This window comes from Camelus bactrianus, chromosome 13 (assembly GCF_048773025.1).
Source record: "Camelus bactrianus isolate YW-2024 breed Bactrian camel chromosome 13, ASM4877302v1, whole genome shotgun sequence".
NCBI lineage: Eukaryota > Metazoa > Chordata > Mammalia > Artiodactyla > Camelidae > Camelus > Camelus bactrianus.
In genome coordinates, this window is record NC_133551.1 from 60,053,740 (window position 1) to 60,077,242 (window position 23,503).

At 42.5% G+C, this 23,503-nt stretch overlaps 1 protein-coding gene across 4 annotated transcripts in view; it reads left to right on the forward strand.

The window, feature by feature from the left end:
* The window catches only part of PTAFR (platelet activating factor receptor), a 37,486-nt gene extending 33,071 nt beyond the window's left edge, over nt 1-4,415 (forward strand). For all 4 annotated transcript variants that reach the window (XM_045511384.2, XM_045511383.2, XM_045511381.2 and 1 more), the window contains one exon: nt 1,193-4,415. In XM_045511384.2, coding sequence (XP_045367340.1) covers nt 1,209-2,267 — 1,059 coding nt within the window. In that variant the 5' untranslated portion in view covers nt 1,193-1,208 and the 3' untranslated portion in view covers nt 2,268-4,415. The remainder of the gene's footprint in view (nt 1-1,192) is intronic.
* The last annotated feature ends 19,088 nt before the right edge of the window (nt 4,416-23,503 follow it).

Sequence of the window (23,503 nt, forward strand, 5' to 3'; positions counted from 1 at the left end):
TTGTCTGATGTTTTCTCATGACTAAGTTGAGATCATGCATTTTTGGCAAGAATACCATGAAGTGAGGTTGTGTCCTTTTCAGTAACAGGGGTACATGATGTTGATGTGTCTTACTAATGATGATGGCACTCTTATTTTTTCACATTCTTTTTTTTTATTGAAGTGTAGTCCATTTACAATGTTAGTTTCATGTGTCCAGCAAAGTGATTAATGATGTTACTCTTAATTGCTTGGTTAAAGTATTGTCTACTGGGTTTCTCCAGTGTATACTTTTCTTTTAAAATTCTATTTTAAGCCAGGGAGGGCATAGCTCAGTGGCAGAGCACGTGCCTAGCACGCAGAAGGTTCTGGGTTCAATCCCTAGCACCTCCATTAAGGATAAATAAGTAAATAAACCTAATTATTTATAAACCTCCCCCTCCAAAAATATTTAAAACATTTAAGTACTAAAGCAATCAGTGATCCTAAAATATTCAAACAAAAAAGAAAAAGTGTAAAGTAAATAAACTCCCCACCAAGCCCACCTCATCTTCCCAGAGGTTACTCACCACTTTTTGAGGTGTATCCTTCTGGATCATTCTCTGTATCATACACACATATATCATGGTGTCATACCAACTTTTTTGTTTTGTTTTTCTTAACAATGTTATCCAGGGACAACTTTCCTCATCAGGACAATCAGATCTAACTCATTGTTTCTAATGACTGGCTGCTATTTCATTCTCTGGGTGATCCTAATATACTACTCTGCATTTTCCAGATTTTGTATGAGCACATGAATTAAGTTTTAACCTAGAACATTTTACCATCAATATTTTTGTTTCAAGTGTCATCAGTAGCAAAATATTCAAATGTCAGAATATTAAAAATTTTATAAGATAAAATTTTCATATATTTCATCACCAGGAGTAGATTATCTAAAACTTTAAGTGATGACAAGCTCAAGAATAAAAATAAATTTTTAAGTGGAATAGGAGAAAAAAAACTGAACTGCGACGGGTTTTACTGAATCTCAGATACCATTCATTTTAAAAACACACCATTATTTAATGTAGGAAGAAGAAAAATTAATTGGAAGATGCCATCAATTTTAAAGTTTTTCAAATGTGCAAAATGGGAGTCTCGGAATTGAGTAAATAAGATAGTCCCTTGTTGGCCCTTCGTTAACCAAAATTCCTGTGTGGTCTTCCAGGCGCGAGCAGGATCGTATGACCAGCTGCCCCTTCCAGCCTATGGTGATGGAGCCAAGTGATTCCTCTCGTGTGGACTCTGAGTTTCGATACACCCTCTTTCCGATTGTTTACAGTATCATCTTTGTGCTGGGGGTCATCGCCAACAGCTACGTGCTGTGGGTCTTTGCCTGCCTGTACCCTTCCAAGAAATTCAGTGAGATAAAGATCTTCATGGTGAACCTCACCATGGCCGACCTGCTCTTCCTGTTCACGCTGCCCCTGTGGATCATCTACTACTACAACCAGGGCAACTGGATTCTTCCCAAATTCCTGTGCAACTTGGCTGGCTGCTTCTTCTTCATCAACACCTATTGTTCAGTGGCCTTCTTGGCTGTCATCACTTATAACCGCTTCCAGGCAGTGACACGACCCATCAAGACTGCTCAGGCCACCACCCGCAAGCGTGGCATCTCTTTGTCCCTGATTATCTGGGTGGCCATTGTGGGTGCTGCATCCTACTTCTTCGTATTGGATTCCACCAACACAGTGCCCAACACGACTGGCACAGGCAACATCACACGCTGCTTTGAGCATTACGAGAAGGGCAGCGTGCCGGTCCTCATCATCCACATCTTCCTCGTGTTCAGCTTCTTCCTTGTTTTCCTCATCATCCTCTTTTGCAACCTCGTCATCATCCGCACGCTGCTCACACAGCCGGTGCAGATGCAGCGCAATGCAGAGGTCAAGCGCCGGGCGCTCTGGATGGTCTGCACAGTCTTGGTTGTGTTCATCATCTGCTTTGTGCCTCATCACATTGTGCAGCTGCCCTGGACCCTGGCCGAGCTGGGCTTCCAGAACAGCAGCCTCCATCAAGCTATTAATGATGCACATCAGGTCACTCTCTGCCTCCTTAGTACCAATTGTGTCTTAGACCCCATCATCTACTGTTTCCTCACCAAGAAGTTCCGCAAGCACCTCAAAGAGAAGTTGTACAGCATGCGCAGCACCCGGAAATGCTCCCGGGCCACCACAGAGACGGTCACCGATGTGGGCATGTCGCTTAACCATATCCCTGGCAGTTCCCTCAGAAATTAGTCCCTGACTGTTGGGGCTGGGCACAGAGGCTTATCCTCCTTGGACATCATGGACTGACTTGGGGAAAGAAGGGGTGTCTGCTGTGGTCTGGGCATGTCCTCCCTTGTCACTGGTGGCCTATTAGGTATAGAGGCTCTATCACCCAGGTAGGGATGGTGGCAGAGCCAGACTGCTGGAAAATCCAGAACTTGAATGAGCCCCTTTAGCTGCCTTTGGACACATGCCATGATAACCTTGGCTGGTACCCTCATCCTGAGCTCCTGAGCCTGATAGCTCTGGGAGGGATGTCAGGGCCAGGGGCAGTCCCTGGGGACAGACTCGGAGCCACCCAGTTTAGCCTTCCAGGGCAGCATTCCCAAATGAGTATGGCCTAAAGTTTTGGGCAACCACTCCTTTTATCACTAAAAAGGCCGAGAAGGGGTTTTGGGAAAGGGATGCCCCCTTGGCTGTGTGGCACTGCCTTTGGGACAAACTTTTGAGTGAGGATGATGCCACTTGGTCTCCATCCACAGGCACAAGGTCTTTGTGACATTTCTTAGGGGAAGTGGCTTGGTGGGACCTTCTTCTGACTCATGCAACAACCTGTCCTGAATGGTGACCAAAGAAGAGAAAATATGTGTAGACCAAAAGCTAAGATGGGGAACCTGTCTCCGGAGGCAGATGTGTCTTTCTGCACAGGTCTGGATCAGTTCTGGGGCAGAGGGTGAGACACAGGTGCTCCATCTTTCCATCTCAACAAGGGACCCTGATGAAATAACTCCCCAACTGTGGGTGGGCAAAGGCTCTTCAAAGCCAAATTGGGGCCATTTGGGCCACTGCAAGGCCCACAGGCTTCCACGGGAAAGGACGCTTAGGCTGAGAAGTGCCGGCTGGTGGGTGAAGCCTCCAGAATGGAACTGTCAGCTCTTCTCTCCCACCTCGATTTCTAGGGGGCCCCTCCGGATTTAGTTTCCAGGAGGTGAGAGGAGCAGCTATAATCCCAAGGGCAGGCAGGCGCTTTGGACTCTGGGCACAGAAGAGAGGGGAAAACTTCTCTTGAGGATCTCTAGATGCCTGAGCCTCCTTTTGCTCCCTGAGCGCCTGCAGTGTGAACTTGGCAGCCTCAGGCCCAGGGGCTTGGAGGAACCTTCCCTGCTTTCCAGAAACCTTCCTCCCTTCCAGCAAGTGTCCCCACAAAGCCAGGATTCTTGTTTCCTGCTTACTGGGCTGATTCTGATAAATGCCTCCAAATGGACTGGTAACCTGCTTGGGTCTGGGATGGTAGCCGTGGGCTGGACTTAGCGGATGGTGACTAGGTGAATAGTGCAGCGTACTTGAACTTTGGTGTCCCACAGACCTAGGTTCAAGTCATGGCTTTGTCACTTCCTACTCAGGGACTGGGAGCTGAGTTTCCTACCTCATAGAGTTGTTATGAGGAGCAGATACCTCGTGGTCAGGGCGACTGCTCATCCCATATTGTCCCTTTTTCTGAGAATTTGTCCCCTCTTATCCTCTGACAAGAGCTAAAGGGATAGAAGGTGAGCATCTGACTCTTGTGGTCCAGTTCTCTCTCAGGAATAAGCAGCAAGATTCAGGGATGCTCTTTCAAGCTCTGTAGGCCACTTGCCTGAAGACATAAATTCTGGAGGTGTGTGTGTGTGAGAGAGAGAGAGGGAGTGTGTGTGTGTGTGTGTGAGAGAGAGAGAGAGAGAGAGAGTGAAGAGAGAGAGAGATGTGTATTTGTGGCTGTCAGGGGGTAGGTATCTGCATGAACATAGTAGAGGAAACAGCTCTGCTCAGAGAGGAGAGGGAGATGTGCAGAGCAAGGCAAAGACCAGAGAGGGACCACAGGGACCTGGAGAGAGGAGGGAGTGGTGCTTCCAGGGCCTGCTGGCTCTCTTCCTCCCGGCCCAGCCCTTCTCAGAGCTCCACTTCTGCACTCCTTCCTTTGGGTCCTTGTGAGATTCCCCTGTTAAGATACATGCCCTTACTTCACTTAAGCTGATTTGAGTATCTATTACTTGCAACGAAAAGAGCTCTGAATGCAATAGATGCTCATATGCTGACGCACAGTGTTTGTTGAATTTCAGTTGTTTGTATACCCCCTCGTAATTTTTGCACTGTCCATGTGTCATCTGTTTACTCAATAAATATTTTTCTCGAAATCAAGTCATTTTTAAAAACTTAAAACTATTTAGTGTCTACATCTATCAAGATTCATCAAATTGTGCATCTGAAATACATGTAGTTTACTGTGCAGGAATCATACCACAATAAATGTGTTAAAAACAAAACAAAACAAAACAAAACAAAACAAAACAAAACAAAACAAAACCCTTAAACCTATTTAAAAGGATGCTTTAGAACTAAATTGTAAATGAAAATGAATGCCACCAGCCACATGTAGAAGGTAAACATAAACATAAAGCATAACTGTTAAAATCAAAATGTTTTTGGTGTCCTGTGTACAGTCACCTCCTATGCCCCACTGACTTGTACATCACACTTTAGGAAACATGAATGGAATGTATATAAATACAAACAGTCTGTACTCAGTAAGTGCTCAATAAAGAGACAGACAGTTCCGAGATGGTAAATTGTGATTGCCCCATTGCTACTCTCAGAATATTGCCCCAACACACAGGCCAGGGTCTCACAGGCCCAGGGCCCAGAGGAGTAGGGGCAGTATGTTAGGTTGTAGCCCATGCTACGTCCCTGCTGATCTCATCACTCTGAATACAACCACCTTTACTCCTCCGTGACCTCTGCCTGGTTTTGATCTTCTCAGATGCATTCTCCTCTTTTTAACCTAGCCCAGAACACCTCCTCCAGGCAGCCTTCCTAAATTCTTCCATACAGGGTAATTGACCAACAATATTTTAGGTCTGGGAGGGTGCAACTTTTTTTTTTATACCTTAATAACTATTGAAGTTTATCCATTTCAATGTATGTCTTTCATACCCTGAGCGCAGGAATTGAATCTTTTTTTTTTTAATTGAAGTGTAGTTGAAGAAACTGAATCTTCATCATCAGTGTATCCACATTTTTCATACAAAGCCTAGACTTGACCTCTGTCTGTCTCCAAAGCTTACTGCTTCCCCAGGGTGTAGCATAAACAGGAACACTGACATATACATGCACTTCATTTAAAAAGGGTTTAGGAAGATTCTTTAGGGACAGATGAGGAAGGAGTTTAATGTATATTCATATTTTAAAGAAAGATGTCAGGGATTTTCAGAGGATCAGAACACTTTGGAGCTGGGAGGGTCCCATCTCTTCATCTTACTAAGAGAAACATGGGGACTCAGAGGGGCTATGCGACTGCAGAAATTACACAGGGGGAAAGTACCGGTGTCTCTCCCTTCTTGCACAGGATTATGGCAAAAGCTGAGCTGTAATTCTTTCAATGAAACACCACCAATCAGGATTTCCAAGCCATCTGCACACTAAGAAGTTTTCCTGCTGCATTTTCCCCTGATCTCAGTCTTGATCCCAGGGAACTACCAGTGTTCTCACTTAAACAACACTGGCTCAGGTAAGACCTGATTCCTTACCTCATCCAGATCAGTCACAGACACAAGAGTAGTAAGTGTAGGTCACAATTGACTAGAACTGGGCACACCTGTGCCAATTTTTCTCATCTACGTTGTATCTGTGCTTGAGACCTAAGGCCACAGATTAAATAAAAACCCATCTAACACTTGTTTTTTGTGCAGGCTTGGTATTTCTGTAATACAAATCATGTTTCCTCTGACATCCTATGAGAAGGCCATCCTGTCTACCTCACCTACCCAGTCATCCATCCAGCCATCCATCCATCAAGATATCCAGTAAACACCTATGTAGTACCTATTTTAGTCCAGTAACTATGCTAAGTATGTTTTTTATCTACTGTCTCTCTGTAACCTCACACCCTCCTTGAAAGGTAGGTGTTTCAGTCCCCATAGAAATGAACAAAATAAATAAGGATCTGAGCTGACCGAATAAGACAGTGGATGCCTTCCAGGTACTTGGTACAGAAGGACAGGGGCTTATTTTTTGGTGAGCCCCAGATATTTGCTTGCCACTTTCACAAAATCTTATCTCATTGAGTCCTCACAACCACTGTACAGAATTGGTATTTTCATGCCCACTTTACAGATTGGGAAATTGAGGCTCACAGGTAAGGGCTAGTAAGTGACGGAGTAATATTCAAACCTAGATCTGTCTTAGTAAATATGGGTCCCTTTCCTTTTCTCCTCTCCCTGCATGGCTGTTACCTCGTCAAGCCCGTCTAGGCAGTGTTCTAGCTTTGATGTGTGCAGGGTAGGGGAACCTCTTTAGGGGAATAGCGGTTGATGAGGGCCCTGCCTTGCTGTTTCCAGCTTCCTCTTTGAGGGCTCCTGTGCTCCCCATACCAGTGGAAGCCCCAGCAGCAATGACTTTTTTTCTGGACTGAAGCTCCTGTGGTCAGCTAGGGAGGGCGCTCCTGCAGGTGGCTGGTGTACATGATGCGATGTTACGAAGAACTTCTGAAGCCAGAGTGTCATTGTCACTGAAGTGAGAAGGTACACCAAGTGGTCACCTGGAGCCTGACAGTTCTGCAAGAGGAGGGAACGGGGTGAGTGAAACCGTATAGCAGGCTCTGTGAGAGGAACTTCATGTCATTACCTATGGATGGAACTGACTCCTTCCCTGAATTACGTTTTTCCCCAGGGATCCTTATGGTTCATTCCCTTGCCTCCTTCAAGACTTTGCTCAAATGTTCCCTTCTCAGTGAGCTCTGTTTTGACCACCTCATTTAAAACAAAAACTGAGTGAGTGAAGTGTTTCCCAAGTACACATTGTGAATGGTTGGGTCATGTCCAAAGGTCATCCACTTTCCATTCCACCACGTTGACCTCCTCTGTAGATATCCTTCATGACACAGGATGTAAAGGCCCATATCAACCTTCCAGATAAGAAAAACAAGCATCAAGGAAGGAAATAACTCCCTGCAAACCTAAGTCCTGGACCAGAGGGCTTCACTGGAAAATTTTACCAAACATATAAAGAACTTATACCAATCCTCCTCAAACGCTTCCAAAAGACTGAAGAGGAAGGAACACTCCCAAAGTCATTGTATGAACCCACCCTGTCATCCATCACCTGGATACCCAAACCAGAGAAAGACAATACCAAAAAGAAAATTACAGGTCAATATCTTTGATGAATATAGATGTAAAAGTTCTCAACAAAATGTTAGCAAACGAAATCCAGCAATGCATAAAAAACATCATACCCAGGACATTTTTCACAGAACTAGAACAAATAATCTTGAAATTTATATGGAATCACAAAAGACCCAGAATTGCCAAAGCAATACAGAAGAAAAAAAAATGAAGCTAGAGGAATAATCCTCCCAGACTTCAGATAATACTACAGAACTACACTAATCAAAACAGCATGGTATTGGCACAAAAACAGACATATGGCTCAATGGAACAGAATAGAGAGCATAGAAATAAACCCACACACTTATGGACAATTAATCTTCAACAAAGAAGGCAAAAACATATGATGGAGAAAAGAGTCTCTTTGGCAAGTGGTGTTGGGAAAGCTGGACATCTGCATGCAAGTCAATGAAGGTAGAACACACCCTCACACCACACACAAAAATAAACTCCAGATAGCTTAAAGACTTAAATATGACATGACACCATAAAACTCTTAGAAGAGAACATAGATAAAACATTCTCTGATATAAATCGTAGCAACATTTTTTTAAACTCCTTTTTGCAAGGTGCTTCTCTTGTCCATTTTTTCCATCTGAATGCATGTTCTTTTCCATCACCATTCTCTAGACCCATGTTCCATGATAGTTCTTATGCACTCAATAAATGTCTTTGATTTTTATGTATCCTTTTGCAAAATGTAGCATTATTTTCTGTGCATATTCATTTAAAATTTACATAAAAGACATGATTTACATAAACTGGGGTATGGATCTCATTCTGTGTTTCATTTTTTTCCCACTCAGCATTGCTTTTACAATGCAACCATGCTGACGTGTATACACCCAGTTCATTGATACAAACATCTGCCTGGTTCTGTGTCGTGTGCATCTACACTGTACTTACCTATTATTCCTCTGGCAATGGACACTTAGTTGACTTCAACTCCCTTTTCTGCAAACCATGCTGAGCCTTCCAGATGTTCCCCTGTAGACCAATGTAAGAATTTCCCTGGTATGTGTACCTAGGGGTGACAGGTCTAGGTCATAGGCTACATTCATACTTAATTGGATGAAGAGCTCCCAGATCACTTCTGGAATGGCTGCGCCTGTCAACGCTCCTACCCATAGTTACATCAGTGTTTCTATTTCCCCTAGTTTCCATCCACACTTGGCATTGTCCAACTTTCAAACTGCTGGTAAGTGTGAAGTAAAATCTTGTTTTTAGTTTGGATTTCTCTCAAATTACTAATGGGTTTTTCATCATGTTCTTGTTAGTCATTTGAGTTTGAATGCAAATAATTCCACCTCCAAAGCCTGCAGTGTCACATAGTGATCAATAAAGTGGCCTTTAATTTCAGTTTAATTTCAACTTCTGATTCCACCTAGTCTGTGATTTCACCTTGCTGGGGCCTCTGTTTCTTCATCTATAAAACGGGAATAATTTTACTGTCAACATAATAGGAAGGTTTTGAGGATTTAAAATTGCTTTGACCAGTGCCTGGCAAGGAACAAGTACTTAGCAAATGCTATGTCCTATTCTGGCAGATTTTGTTGTTCTCCACACAGTCTCCTTTTCCACTCTAGCCCACAACACCATTGAACTCAGGTTCAGCTATTTGCCACTCAAAAATCAATACCCAAGAGAGGCAAATGATGGTAGAAAGGAAAGCTGCTTTTAATCAGAATGCTGGCAATCTGGGGACACGGTGGCCTCAGTGTCTGCCAAAAATCGTCTCCGAAGAGTTTGCTCAGCCATGAAAGTTTTTAAAGGAAAAAAAGGGAAGTAATCTCGGTAAATCATTGAGATGGGGGTCAGAATCATTCCCATCCCCCCTGCGTGCAGGCTTGTCGACTTCTTGTGATCTTTCCTTAGATGCTATCTTGTTTACACAGTTTGCTCATGAGATTACTGAAGGGGAAGCTAGGGAAGAGATCTGGTCATCCGTTAATTACTTAGTCTTCATTTCTACTCCTTTGATCCTTGAAAGAGTCAACAGGTTAGACAAGATATTGTGTGATTTAAAGATTTGAAAGGTGTTCTTGGACTGGAGATGAGTACAGCATGGGGGTGTCTGGTTGAAGGTTAGTGACAAGACAAAAAGGGCCTCCTGCAGAGAGCCCTTTCCTGCAAAGAGCTCTTTCCTGCCAAAAGCAGCTTATAAATCTCCAGTTGTCAGAATAGCATTCCATTTCTGTGGGATCATGGGCAAAGTTCTGCCTTCTGGAAACTCTTCATGCTGACATAGGGCATCGTATTCTGAGAGTGGAAGATGTCGACATGGGTCTATAGCATCTCTTTGCTGACAGTTGTGGATAAATGGTAAATGGTTACATATATGGGCAGAACAAACCACAATTATCTTGATGCCTGCAAAGATATAGATTACTATGAGCAATTGTGTTAATCCCATTCTCTTAAGGCCAGTTCTTGAACTGTGCCAGCCATAGATTCATTCTGCTCAAGATGGAGCAGCGTCTGCCATGGCTGCAGTTAGCTTTCTCCCTCTGGTGGCACTTACAGTGTCTGTAAAACACAGAAATGTGCATCAGACAGTGAGTCTGTGACTCTATTGTCCTCATCATTAGCTGCTTGAGCCTGCTCTTTTGTGACTCAGGGAGGCCTGGGAGACTTCAGCTTTTCTATTAATGAGAGGCAGGCTGTACGGAGGGACCTTTGTACTTGGACGGGGGGTTTGCAGGGTTCTGCTCGGTTCCACCATCTCCTCTGCCCCTTTTCATGAAATTCATATAGCATATTCATATTGCATATTCTTAAAAATTTTCCTTAGAATGGTGAAAATGTAAAAGAGAAGTTAAAAACAAGACAACAGACCCCAAATGGAGTCAATTATGCTAATCTCCAAGTTACCAAACCAAGACCTAATATCTAGCTTAATTATAGTTTTAGCCTCTCCCAGAAATTGAATCTTGAACCAGCCAATCTGAAATTACCTAATCAGCATGGGTGAGGTTATCTACCTATAAACCCCTGCCTTCCCTGGCCCCATAAAGGAAGGTGACCTTGCCACAACCATGTGCTTTTTGCTGGGAAAACTTCCTTGTCCCCGTTCCCTTCTGCCTATAAAAATGCTTCATTTGTACAGCCCCTCAGAGCTCCTTTCTGTCTGCTAGATGGGATGCTGCTTGATTCATGAATCACTGAATAAAGCCAATATGATCTTTATTATCTACTCAGTTGAATTTTGTCTTTTAAATAAGAGGAACAGAGTATGAATTAGTGTGGCTTTCTTTTTATTTAACTTCCTAGATCATTCTAAAATACATTCAAAGGGTGTTTTAAGAAGAATTGCCACATGCATGAATCAGGGGATTTTGGCCTTTGGAAGGAAATAATGAATCAATTCCTCAAAAGAGAGGATGGGGCATTAAAGGACACTATCAACAGCATTAAAAGGCAATCCATTGAATGAAAGAAATTATTTCCAAATCATATATCTGATAAGGGGTTGATATGCAGAATATATGAAGAACTCCTACAACTCAACAATAAAAAAAACCCAACAAGTTATTTAAGAAATGGGCAAATGACTTGAACAGGCATTTCTCCAAAGAAGATATACAAATGGCTAATAAGCTCATGACAAAACTCTCAACATCAGTAATCAATGCAAATCAAAACCACAATGAGATGAAAACAGAAAATAATAAGAGTTGTCAAAGCTGAGGAGAAATGGAATCCTTGTGCATTGCTGGTTGGCAGGTAAAACAGTACAGCTGCTGTGGAAAACAGTACGCAGTTCCTCAAAAACTTAAACAGAGAATACCATATGACCCTGTAGTTCCATTTCTGGTTATACACTCCAAAGAACTGAAAGCAGGGACTTTAAAGCCCAAAGTTTGTAGCAGCAATATTCACAATACCCAAAGGTAGAAGCAATCTTAAGTGTTTGTCAAGGGATGAATGGATAAACAAAAGTAATGCAAACATACAATGGAATATTATTCAACTGTAAAAAGGAAGGAAATTCTGACACATGCTACAATATGCATGAACCTTGAAGATAGTATGTTAAAAGAAATAAGCCAGACACAAAAGGACAAATCCTGTATGATTCCACTTGTATGAAGTGCCTAAAGTAGGACATACACAAAAACAGAAAGTTGAATGGTGGTTATCAGGACCTGGGGAGAGGGGGAATGGGGAGTTATTGTTTAATGGGTATGGAGTTTCAGTTTGGGAAAATAAAACATTTCTTGAGATGGATGGTGGTGATCATAGCACAGTAATGTGAGTATACTTAGTGCCACTAAACTGTACGCTTAAAAATGACTACAACAGTAAATTTTGTGTTCACACACATTTTACAAAAGAGGAGGATGGGGTAGGAAGAAGTAGGGTGAGGAGAAATTCAGACTCCCAAAGGAGCTCGTCTCACAGTGGATCCATCATGTTCAAGGTGGTTGCCTGTCATGGATCCAACAAATTCTGCTTGTGTTACTGTGTGTGAAAGAATTTAGCCAATAAAATTCTATACACATGTGCTATTTTTGGTACATGTGACCGTTTGAGGCAGGGAGGTCTAGTGGAAAGAGAATGAGTATCCTTCTTTCACTCCACCCATGTTTAATGACTGCCTATCATAAGCCGCACTCTGCCACACGCTGTGGGGACAAACAAGATGAAGGTTCTGCCCTGGCGCTCTTGCAAGTGGCAGGCAGATGTGTTAAAAATGCAATCAAGCGTTATGTTTTCTGCTCAGTGGTGAGACGGCCAGCTCATCCTGGCTTATGAGTCCACTGTGAGTGTCTCCTCCAAACTCTGCATTCAGAGATACCACATTGGTAGCTTGAAATCAGCTGTGTCGGGAGTATTTACAATCCAGAAATTAGCAAATGCTACAAATCTTTTGAATGTCAGCTGTCACTGGCTATGTGATTCTGGGAAAATCACTTCACCTCTCCAGCCTCAGTTTCCTTATTTGTAAAATGGCTCTAATCAACGTCAGTTCTTTTCTCTCTCCCAGGAAGAGGATAATCGGACACTTGGAATGCAGCATTGGTTGTTCTTGGATGGCAGGACTCCTGTCTCTCCTCAGATTAACTGCTGATAATGCTACCTCATCTCCTCAATTGGCACCAATGTTGCCCCAGGCTGGGGGTTGTCCAGAGAGGGCAGTAACTGCACAGACACTTATTAATTATCCTGTGGCACTAGGGAGAGGGAGGGCTGGGCTAGAAAGGGAGGAGATGATAATTGCTCTGCACAGCTCATTGTTTCATTGCTTATACTTGATCTCATGGCCTGATGATGGCTCTCAACATTATGAGTGTTTCCAACAAATGAATTTTAACTACAGCAGCAGTCAAAGATTGTTCAGCAAGGCAAGCTAGGGAACGGGGAAGAACTTTGGCCTTGGAGTTAGATTTAGATTTGTCTCCCAGTTCTGTCAGCACTAGTTGTTAGGTCTTAGGAAACTGATTGCCTACATCTGAGCCTCAGTTTTTCCAATTGCAAAAATGGAGATGATGACAACTACTGCACAGATGGGTCAGAAGGTGAGGGGGAGGTAACAGAGAGAAAACCGTTTTGTACTCTGGCAAGGACCATTAGAGTTGCCATAGAATGTGAGCGATTAACTGTGGCCGTATTGCTGGTTACCTAACATCTACACTCTCTCTGTATTCCAAACTAGAAGAACTCTTACTTAATTTGCAGTAACACTGCATCTAGCTTAAAGATTACATTTCTTTACAGCTATGGGTAGCTAGCCTTGTGACTAAGTTATGGGCAATGAGATGTACTTGAAAGAGTTGATAAGACTTATGGAAATGTTATTTCAAGGTTATTGACTCAGCTAAGTGAGCCTCTTCTGTCTTTCCCTCCTTTCTCTTCCTGCCTGGAATTTGGTGCTCCATCTTTGGCCTTGAACTGACCTTGAAAATGGAAGCTATTCGCCGCAATAGTAGGACAGAATGAGACAAAGAGCCTGCGTATTGTACACGGGCATGATATTGGTGGAGAATTATTCCTGCCCTCTACTGCCTACCTCTGGACCACTTTTATTTGAGAGAGAAATAAAATTCTCTTTTGTTTAAGTCTCCGTTATTTTGGATTTTCTGTTACATGCAGCTAGGTGTAACCTATAAGAATATTGCTGGATGGAGCTGTGGGAGACATAAGGGGAGAGGTATTACCACTTACTGAGCACTTGCCATGGGCTCAAGTAGCTTACACATTTACATGGTTTCAGTGCTCCCACTTGACTGCTCAGCAACATTTGACTCTGTTAACCATTTCTTTTTTCTTAAAACTCTCTCAGCCCCTGGCTTCTGTGACCTCACATTTTCCTGCTGTTTGTGGGGTCTCTTTTGATTGTCAAGCGACAGAAAGCTTGACTTCTACAGGCTTCAACAACAACGAGAAAAGAAGGTATTGTCTCAAGTAACTCTGTAATAGTTCAGGGGTCGATGTTTGGACCCAGTTCAATAGAGGGATTCAAACCATCATATTAGGACAGGAGTGACATTCAAAATAACAACTGGCATCACATTGTCATTGACCCTCAGAACAGACACCAGAGGGGGTGTCCTGGAAATCCCCTGCTGGTCCTGGCGTTAATTCTTTAGTTGCTGGATCATGGGGAGGTCCTGGGATTCCAAAGGGTCACTGGGAGGAATTGGGGGGAATCACTCCTATTCCCAGAGGTTCTGGGCAGCATTTACTTTCTTTTTGTTGTTATTGTTTTTGGTGGGGGAGATAATTAGGTTTCTTTCTTTCTTCTTATTTTTAATAGAGATACTGGAGATCAAACCCAGGACCTTGTGCATGCTAAGTATGCACTCTACCGCTGAGCCATACCCTACCCCCTCCCTCCCTGGGCAGCATTTACTTACCAACAGAAATACTTCAACAGTAATCAGCCATTCCATTGTGTACCAGATGAATAACAGGATTGCATTAGGATCTGATTACTTTTCCCCCCGTGTCTCAGCTGTTCTATTTCATGTTGAGTCAGTTCTCAGCCTTTCTCCCATGGTGGCAAGATGGCTGCCAGTGACATCCGGGGCTACATTCTTCCTCATTCACATTCAGCAAAGAGGAGTGAAGCTGTTTTCCACAGCAGCCCTAAACAAATCTTGAGATTAGCATAAATCCTGAGATTTGCTCTGATTGGGCTGGCTGAGATCATATGCCCAGTCCTGATTGATCAATGTGGCTGGGGTGGGGTGGCGGTGGTGGGGTTAGGAGGGGAATGGAATGGGAGACTGGCTTAGGCTATGTCACCTACCCCACCACTGGAGCTCCACCTTGGAGTTAGCGTCTTTGGAGTATTTAGGCTTAGAGTGAGGCTTTTTTCCCCAAAGCAAAATTGGGGTACTGTCGTCAAAGAAGGGGCATGTATTGGTTTCCTATTGCTGCTGTAACAAATTACCACAGACACAGTGGCTTCAAACAACACAATTTATTCTCTTTCAGTTCTGGAGGTCAGAAGTCTGAAATGGGTCCTATGGGGCTAAAATCGAGGTATTGGCAGAATTGTGTTCCTTTGGGAAGTTCTAGGGGAGAATCCCTTCTCTTCCTTTTTCTACCTCCCAGAGGCTACCTACATTCTTTGGTTCATGGCCGCATCACTCCAACTTCTGACTGTGTTATATTTCTTTCTCTGACTCTGGCCCTCCTTCCTCTCTTTTATAAAGACCTTTGTGATTACTTTGGGCCCCCCTGGATAATCCAGGGTAATCTTCCCATTTAAAAATCCTTGACTTAATAAACTCCACAAAGTTCTTTTTACCATGTAAGTTAGCATATTCACAGAGTCCAGGGATTAGAACATGGGCATCTTTGGGCCAGGGAAACAGGGTGAGGGGAAGGCATTCCTCTGCCCACCACAGAGTGGATGCTGGATGGCAAAAGAAACAAATGGCTATTATCTCTGCTTTACTGGCCACCTCTCTGACTACTTTTTTGTATCTTTTGCAGATTCATCCTCCTTTACCTGACTTTAAATATTGAATTTCTCAAGTTTCAGTGCCGGAGGTGGCTAATAGCTCAGTGGTAGAGCACATACTTAGCATGCACAAGGTTCTGGGTTCTATCCCCAGTACCCCCGTTAAAAAAATAATAATAAAATAAGTTTCAGCTCTACATGTCTTCTATCCTTGTTCTATATTCTCTCCCCAAGCAAGCTCACTGAGTCCAAGGCATAATAAAAATGTGACAATGAGTGTGTATATGTCCATGTATGACTGAAAAATCGTGCTGAACACTGGAGTTTGACACATTGTAAAATGATTATAAATCAATAAAAAATGTTAAAAAAAAAACAAAAGCTATATAACAACAACACAAAAAAAATAATTACCAACTCTAGTTACATATCCACATCTCCAGCCCAAACATCTGAGTCCAGACCAATTTATCTAAATGCCCACTTGACATCTCCACTTGGCTATCTCAGTAGCCCTCCAAATTCAAATATCTAAAACCTTTTGTTCAAACCCAGCCCTAACTCAGCAAATGGCATCGCCATCCCTCCAGTTATGGCAGCTAGAAACTTAGACAATCATCCTTGATGTCTATCCTCTCCCTCCTTCCAATCCAATCCTTGACTGAGTCTTTCAGTTTTACCTCCTTGATCTTAAATCCATCTATTTCTCTCAATCTACTCACTTTCCACTCCAAGCCACCACTTTTGTCTAAACTGTTAACTCTTCTTTCCTGGACTTCTGCACAGGCCACCTAAACTAGTCTTTTGGGACCATTATGACCCACTTCCAGTTTGTTCTCCATACCATTGCCAGGGTTATTTTTCCAAAATGCAAATCTGATCACATAACTCACCCAAACAAAACACTGGCTTTCCATGGCTGTTAGGAGAGAGATCAAAAACCTTCCCATGGTGTCTAAGGATTTGCAGGGTCTGCTCTCCATCTATTTCACTAGACTTGCCTCCCATCAAGATTCTGTTTGTCTTATTCTCTGTTTTCCCCAAACTTGCCATGTTCTCTCTCATCATTTAACCATGGCGTATTCTGTGAAGTCTGCCACCTCTAACACATCCTTCGTATCTCCCATGAACCCTTCTTCAACCTGCTGGAATAGATCAAATTCTCCCATCACTGAATTCCATTACTGACACTGTAATTCACCTAGGTAGTGCTAGCACAATTCCAATTTTCCGTTTACTTGTCTGCTCATTTGATTAATACTTGTTCTCCTCAACAGAACCACTGCTAGTCTGTAAGCTCCAAGGGAGCAAGGGCTTTGTCTGTGTCTTAAATCCCCAACAACCCTGTTCTGCAGACATTTCATGTCTTTTAAAAACACAGATGCACACGTTCATTTTCAGATCAGGACACTGAGATTTGTTCCAAGTTCATACAGCAAGCAGAACAGTAAATCCCAAATCTGATTTCAAAACCTGCCCTTTCTTCTTTTCACTCTGCTGTCCTTTGAGATGGGGGAAGGGTTGGGATTGTGCCATTTCTGGCTGTGCAGCTTTAGAACCCTCATTTGCTTCCTGAAGTCTTTGAAAATGGATCTGAAAAGGCTGACAGTTTGCCTGACCCTTCAGGGTGGAGGGAAGTTCTTCTTTTCCTTTTCTTCCATTTACATCTCTTTTTCTTTCTTTCCTCTCTCTGTCTGTCTTTCTCCTTCCTTTCCTTTCTTCCTTCCTATTTTCCAAAACATGCACAGAATTCCTGCTCACTGCCAGACTCTGTTCTGGAAGATGGTGATACAGAGATGAATCAAACAGAGTCTCTGCTCTAAAAAAGCTCAAAATCTAGTCTGTTAGAGGTCTAGGTCAGGTAAGTAAATTCCAATCCAGTATCATTTCTCCTTCTGTAAAATGGGCATCATCCTTACTACACCAGAGTTTTTGGATGCAAGTAACTAAAACTGACTCTTTTTTTTTTTCCACTGAGTTATAGTCAGTTTACAATGCTGTGTCAATTTCCAGAGTAGAGCACAATTTTTCAGTTATACACGAACATACGTATATTCATTGCTGCATTATTTTTCACTGTGAGGTACCTCAAGATCTTGTATATATTTCCCTGTGCTATATAGTATAGTCTTGTTTATCTATTCTACATATGCCTGTCAGTATCTACAAATTTCGAACTCCCAGTCTGTCCCTTCCCACTCCCCTCCCCCCTGGCAACCACAAGTTTGTATTCTATGTCTATGAGTCTGTCCCTGTTTTGTATTTATGTTCTTTTTTTTTTTAGATTACACATATGAGTGATCACATATGGTATTTTTCTTTCTCTTTCTGGCTTACTTCACTTAGAATGACATTCTCCAGGGACATCCATGTTGCTGCAAATGGCGTTATGTTGTTTTTCATGGCTGAATAGTATTCCATTGTATAAATATACCACGTCTTCTTTATCCAATCATCTGTCAATGGTCATTTAGGCTGTTTCCATGTCTTGGCTATTGTAAATAGTACTACTATGGACATTGGGGTGCAAGTGTCTTTTTGAAGTAGGGTTCCTCCTGGATATATGCCCAGGAGTGGGATTCCTGGGTCATATGGTAAGTCTATTCCTAGTCTTTTGAGGAATTTCCATACTGTTTTCCATAGTGGCTGCACCAACCTGCATTCCCACCAGCAGTGTAGGAGGGTTCCCTTTTCTCCACAGCCTCTCCAGCATTTGTCATTTGTGGACATTTGAATGATGGCCATTCTGACTGGTGCGAGGTGATACCTCATTGTAGTGGAACTGACTCTTGAATGAAGCTTATTGGAAGGCCATTGGATGGATCCCAAGATTGAAAGGAAAACGGGAGGACCAGACTCAGGAAATAGGAGGGCCAGCAGTTAATGGAGCCAAGTCCACACTCTAAGAACTAGCTTGTGAGGACAATGCTACTGGCACTGGCACTGTCCCCACTGTTCTTCTGTCTTTGAGACTGTGTCCCAAGATTCAAAGACCCATGTGGGAGCATCCCATGAACCAAGCATGGGTGGGACAACTGGCCAGACCCCAGCTGCCTAGATGTAGGAAGAGGAAATAATTGTCCCCTTTCAGGGCAGAATAGGGGTCAACACTCAGAACTTTGACATTGTTATTCTCATTTCCATGTGGTTCTTAGGTGGCATCAGGGCCAGAAAACCTCTTGGGAGGTCACCTATTCATCAAGACCCTGAACAATGATCAGCTGCCAAGTAGTGGGGCTGGGACTTGAATTTGGGTCTAGCTGGCAGAGTAGCAGTTAGGGTTCTTGGCTGTAAGCAACAGACACCACCTCTGCCAATTTTCAGCAAAAAAGAATTTATTGGAGGGATGTGGATGGACTCAGAGAATGTATGGGTAGCTGGAGATATTAATATCTACTTCATGGGGCTGTCATAATGATTAAATAAAAGTGCAAAGAATAATACCTAATACATGGTGAATACTAATCCAAGTCCATGGATTCCAGGTCACAAAACTTGGATCCTTAAAATTAATACCCCTTCCTCATCCCCACCCCCTCTTTATCAGGAAAAGCACACTTCAGTGAAATGTTGATTCCATGCAAAAAATCTGAACTAATACCGTTTTCCCCTGTGAAATGGGGAAAGTTAGGGATCTTGAGTTCTTAGAGGGGTAGTGAGGATGAAGTGAGATGAGTAAAACCATCTGTTATCATGCAAAATTATTACAGTATTACTGATTATATTCCTTATGCTGTACATTACATTCCCATGACTTATTTATTTTATAACTGAAAGTTTTAATCACCTTCACCTATTTCGTCCAACTCCCTATCCCTCCTTGGAAACTACCAGTTTGCTCTCTGTATCTTTAAGTCTGTTCTTTGTTTTGTTGCGTTGTGTTTTTTAGATTCCATATATAGGTGAGATCATATGGTACTTGCCTTTCTCTATCTGACTTATTATTTCACTTAGCAAAATACCCTCTAGGTCCATCAGTGTTATCAAAAATGGTAAATTTCATTCTTTTTTATGGTTGAGTTATATTCTGTTGCATATCTATCTATCTACTGATATTTCTTCTTCTTTACCCATTCATCTATTGATGGATACTTAGGTTCCTTTATACCTTGGCTGTGTACATCTTTAAGGATTAGTGTTTTTGTTTTCTTTTGGTAAATACCCAGAAGTGGAACTGCTGGATCATATAGTAGTTCCATTTTTAATTTTTTGAGGAAACTCCATACTGTTTTCCATAGTGGATGCACCAATTTACATTCTCACCAACAGTGTACAAGGTTGTCTTCTGCATCTATTTGCCTTTGGTTGGGGCAGGCAGGAGGGTGATTCCTCAGAGAAGAGTCAGCTGTTGTCGTTGTCATTGTCATTGATCCTACCCCTTCTCTCCTGTGGGGAAAACAGTTGTGGACACAAAAAAGGCCATAAAGTTGGAGGATGCTCCTGGGGACTCATAAATCCATGGTGCCTTCTCCTTCTGCTTCTGCCATGTTGGCCTCTGTCCTTGACTGGGATTCTGTCTCCCTTTCCCTATGTAGTTCTCCACTTGCACATGAGCATAGCTTTAGACTTTGCAGATTACCCTCTTCTTAGTTGCACTAGTCAAGCATCTGCCAAGGGCACACCAAAAGCCCCATCCCTCCTGGGATCCCAAACCTGGGACTGCTTGACTTCCTGTCCTGGAGCTGTCACTGGAGCTGGGTCAGTGTCCCCAGGACTCATCTGCCAGACATCCTCCCCACCTCTACCAGCCCAGCATTCCCCATCCCTGAGTCTACTACAGTGGTTATATTTTGAATCTCCATCAAAGAGAGCTTGGGCAAAGAGCCTGGGTTCCAGAATCAGACACTCTGGGCTAGGTGGGATTATGGGCCCATTATCACTTACTTGTTGTGTGACCTTGAACTGGTCACCTCCCTTCGCTGAGCCTCAGTTTTCACACCCATGGAAGAAGCTAAAGATCCCCTTTCTTGGTACTGGAAGGACCTAATGAGATGACCTGTCTATATTCCCTAATGGAGGCTGAAGAAATGGCCACCCACTGCCCCTTCTCTACACAACTTTGTAGAAGGGAAAGGAGTTTCTTATCATCATTATTCTTCAACTATTTAAGTCACTCCTCGCTGAAGCTTTTCCTAAGCCTCTTATCAGACCAAGATATCAGCAGCATGCCAAGGGTGTGTTCTGGGGACAGGAAACTGCAGTGGAGCAGAGGGTCACTAAAATGAGACTTAGCGGAGGCAGCAAGATGCAGTGGTGAAACATGTGACCCTGGGGGCGGACTGCTTAGGTTTCAACCCCAGCTTTAACTCTGTTGAACTATGGGTAATCCACAGTATCTCCTCAGCTTCCCCATTTGGTACATGAGGGGTAAAACAGCATGTGCTGCCTAGACTTGTTTTGAGGATTAAATGAGATAATCCCTGTCGTGTATAACATGGGGCCTGCACCAAAGTGAGCACTCAAAACACCTTTGACACTTAAGTCACTTTAAAGTTTTTGCTACTTTATTTTTTGTCTCTTTATATGATTTAATTAGGATAAAATTCCAGGAGAGGAATTACTGCCTCTTAAAATAGATTGCCAAATTGCTCCCCTGCAGAACTCTTATTAGTGCTAGTTATTTCTCAGTTGACTTCTGAGAATTAATTATTTCCTCCATAAATAATGATGTTTTTTAAAATAGTTTATTCCATGATTATTGGTCTATTCAGAATTACATTAGATTGGAATCATTTTTGCAATGTATTCATCCAAAAAAATTATTCAGGCATAGATGGTCAAATAGATTGTAATAAAGGAATGGTACAAAGTGAAAAAAAAGAAAGAAAAAATCGATTGCCAAATCGCTTTGAAAGGGGTTGAGCTCTTTTAAAAGGGCTCCAGGCTGGGCTCCCGCGCTCTGTTTGGTCATTGCGGAGGGAGTAGGGGGAGGGACAGGGAGAGACGGGGTGGGGAGGGAACAGGCAGCAGGAGTGATCGCCCAGTGGACTCCGTTGAGCAAAGGAGCAAAGCGATGGCTCTCACCCGCTCAACCACCCTCTGGGTTGGGGACCCGTGGCACCGCTTCCTCCCCTGGGAACGAAAGGACTCGCGCCACGTGTCTGGGTGGTGCCGATTCTGGGGGCGCTGCAGGTTAGGGCTGCTGAAGGCCGCTGTGGAACGCACAGACCCAGAGCATCTCTAAGCACAAAGAATGCTGTCTCTAGAAAACTCCAAAGCTAACCTGACAGAGAAGATCCCACGGATGGCTTTCAACCACACAAACCAATCTTCCATCAGCGCAGTGAAACTATCAACCACTGGTTTCCTCAGTCTCAAAGAATGCGATAGTCTCCACCTTGAAACCCATAGCAACATCCAAAATGACAGCACCAGGGGTCTCAACAAATATGATTTCCACTACCTTAAAGTCTACATCCCAAATTACAAATGTTTCGCAAAACACATCCCGACTGTCAACATCCACCATGTGTCACAACCCACTGTGGTTCCATGACATCTGCTTCCTCATCAATAATAATTTTAGCAGCTATTAATTCTAGAAACAATAAAGGATCAAAACCTGATATTGGCAGCTTTGTTGGTGGTATTGTATTTATACTGGAAATTTTACCTCTTCTTTACATTGGAGGCAAAGCGTGTTATTCAAGAATTGTTAAGAAATGTTATGAACATGGCACCATCATTTAAGGATATCCAAGAACCAATGGAAAAAAGAAAGATTGATGCAGCCCAATTAATTGATTTTGGTTTATTCTTGAAAATAGTATCAACAGGCCATGCATATAATGTACAATGTCATTTATGAATATGTAGATTCTTCATGATTACTAAAGGTAAAAAGGGTTCGGCTGGGTTTTTTTAATGAACATTTGGACCATACAGTGAATGCAATGGTTTTAATAACTTTTAGAAAATATATAGAAAGACAAGTCCTGTCCCATTTTTTTCCCTGGTGTTGGTCACAGAGGGCCAGTAAATGGAAGACATTGTCGCCGAAGGGCAGGATGCCATCTGGGCATACAAATAAGGAGCTTGTCACAGCAATCAGGACTTTGAGTGTCTTTGTTGCTTGCACAAAGAATTTTAGTGCTATTAAGAGCTGAATAAATATATATATATTTACTAATGCCACACAGCAGAAATTATATGAGTAAACCAGATTTTAAGCATAATTTTAATTTGTGTCTCTTCAGAAAACATCAATATTTTATATGTTTTAAAGCTTAGTACTTGGTTTAGAAACAAAACGAATCAAAACGAATCTAATAAACCCAGAAACAATACCTGGGCTTAGCACTGTTAGAGAGCCATTAGAGAACCAGTATTTTTGAGAGCTTGTTTGTAGGTTCCAGCAGGGGAGTGCAGCTACTCATATACCCTTGACTGAGAAGAACTGTCCTCCTCTATTGTGGATGGCTGTCCTCTTCGACTGACCGAGTGCTCAGCTTCGGGAGGGACGCACATGGAGCGGTGAGGGAGGAAGGGGGCACCCGCCTAGCCAGCCAGATCAGCCAAATCAACCCTGGCGATCAATGGGGTGACAGATGTAGCAGCCAGATCGCCCTCCTATCCAGAGACCCAGTATTTTTATCAATAGCTTCTTTTGAGATTTCAATGGCCATTTATATAATTATCTTTTTCCTGTGTAACTTCAGTAGCATGATGATATTTTTAAAAACCTAGTTAGTATTAATAAGTTGGATCATTTGCTGCTGTGAGAACACTGTCACCACTAGACATTGCTTTATTTCACACTCAGCTGTTAATTTTCTTTTTAATGAATATTTTAAAGAGCCATAGGGCTGCTTTCTATATCTGGAAATATTTGATGTAATGTAAACACACCTAAATTAAAATGAAAAAAAAAAGCCTGTTATATGATTTGCAAAACAACACTTAGAACTCTGAACTATAGATAAATGCTGTGTTTATCATCCAGAGATGGTGGGGCTCCCCTCAGACTACTAAACTTATAGGATGAAAATGCTGCATTTTCATGCACTGTCGATTTTACTTAAAGGTTTGGAGAAAGCATTTCTGTACTAAAACACCAATGTATTTTGGAATAAATTCTTATGAAGTTTTATAGCTGGATTTAAAAAGAATTTAAGTATAGTTGATTTACAATGTTGTGTTAGTTCCTGGTGTAC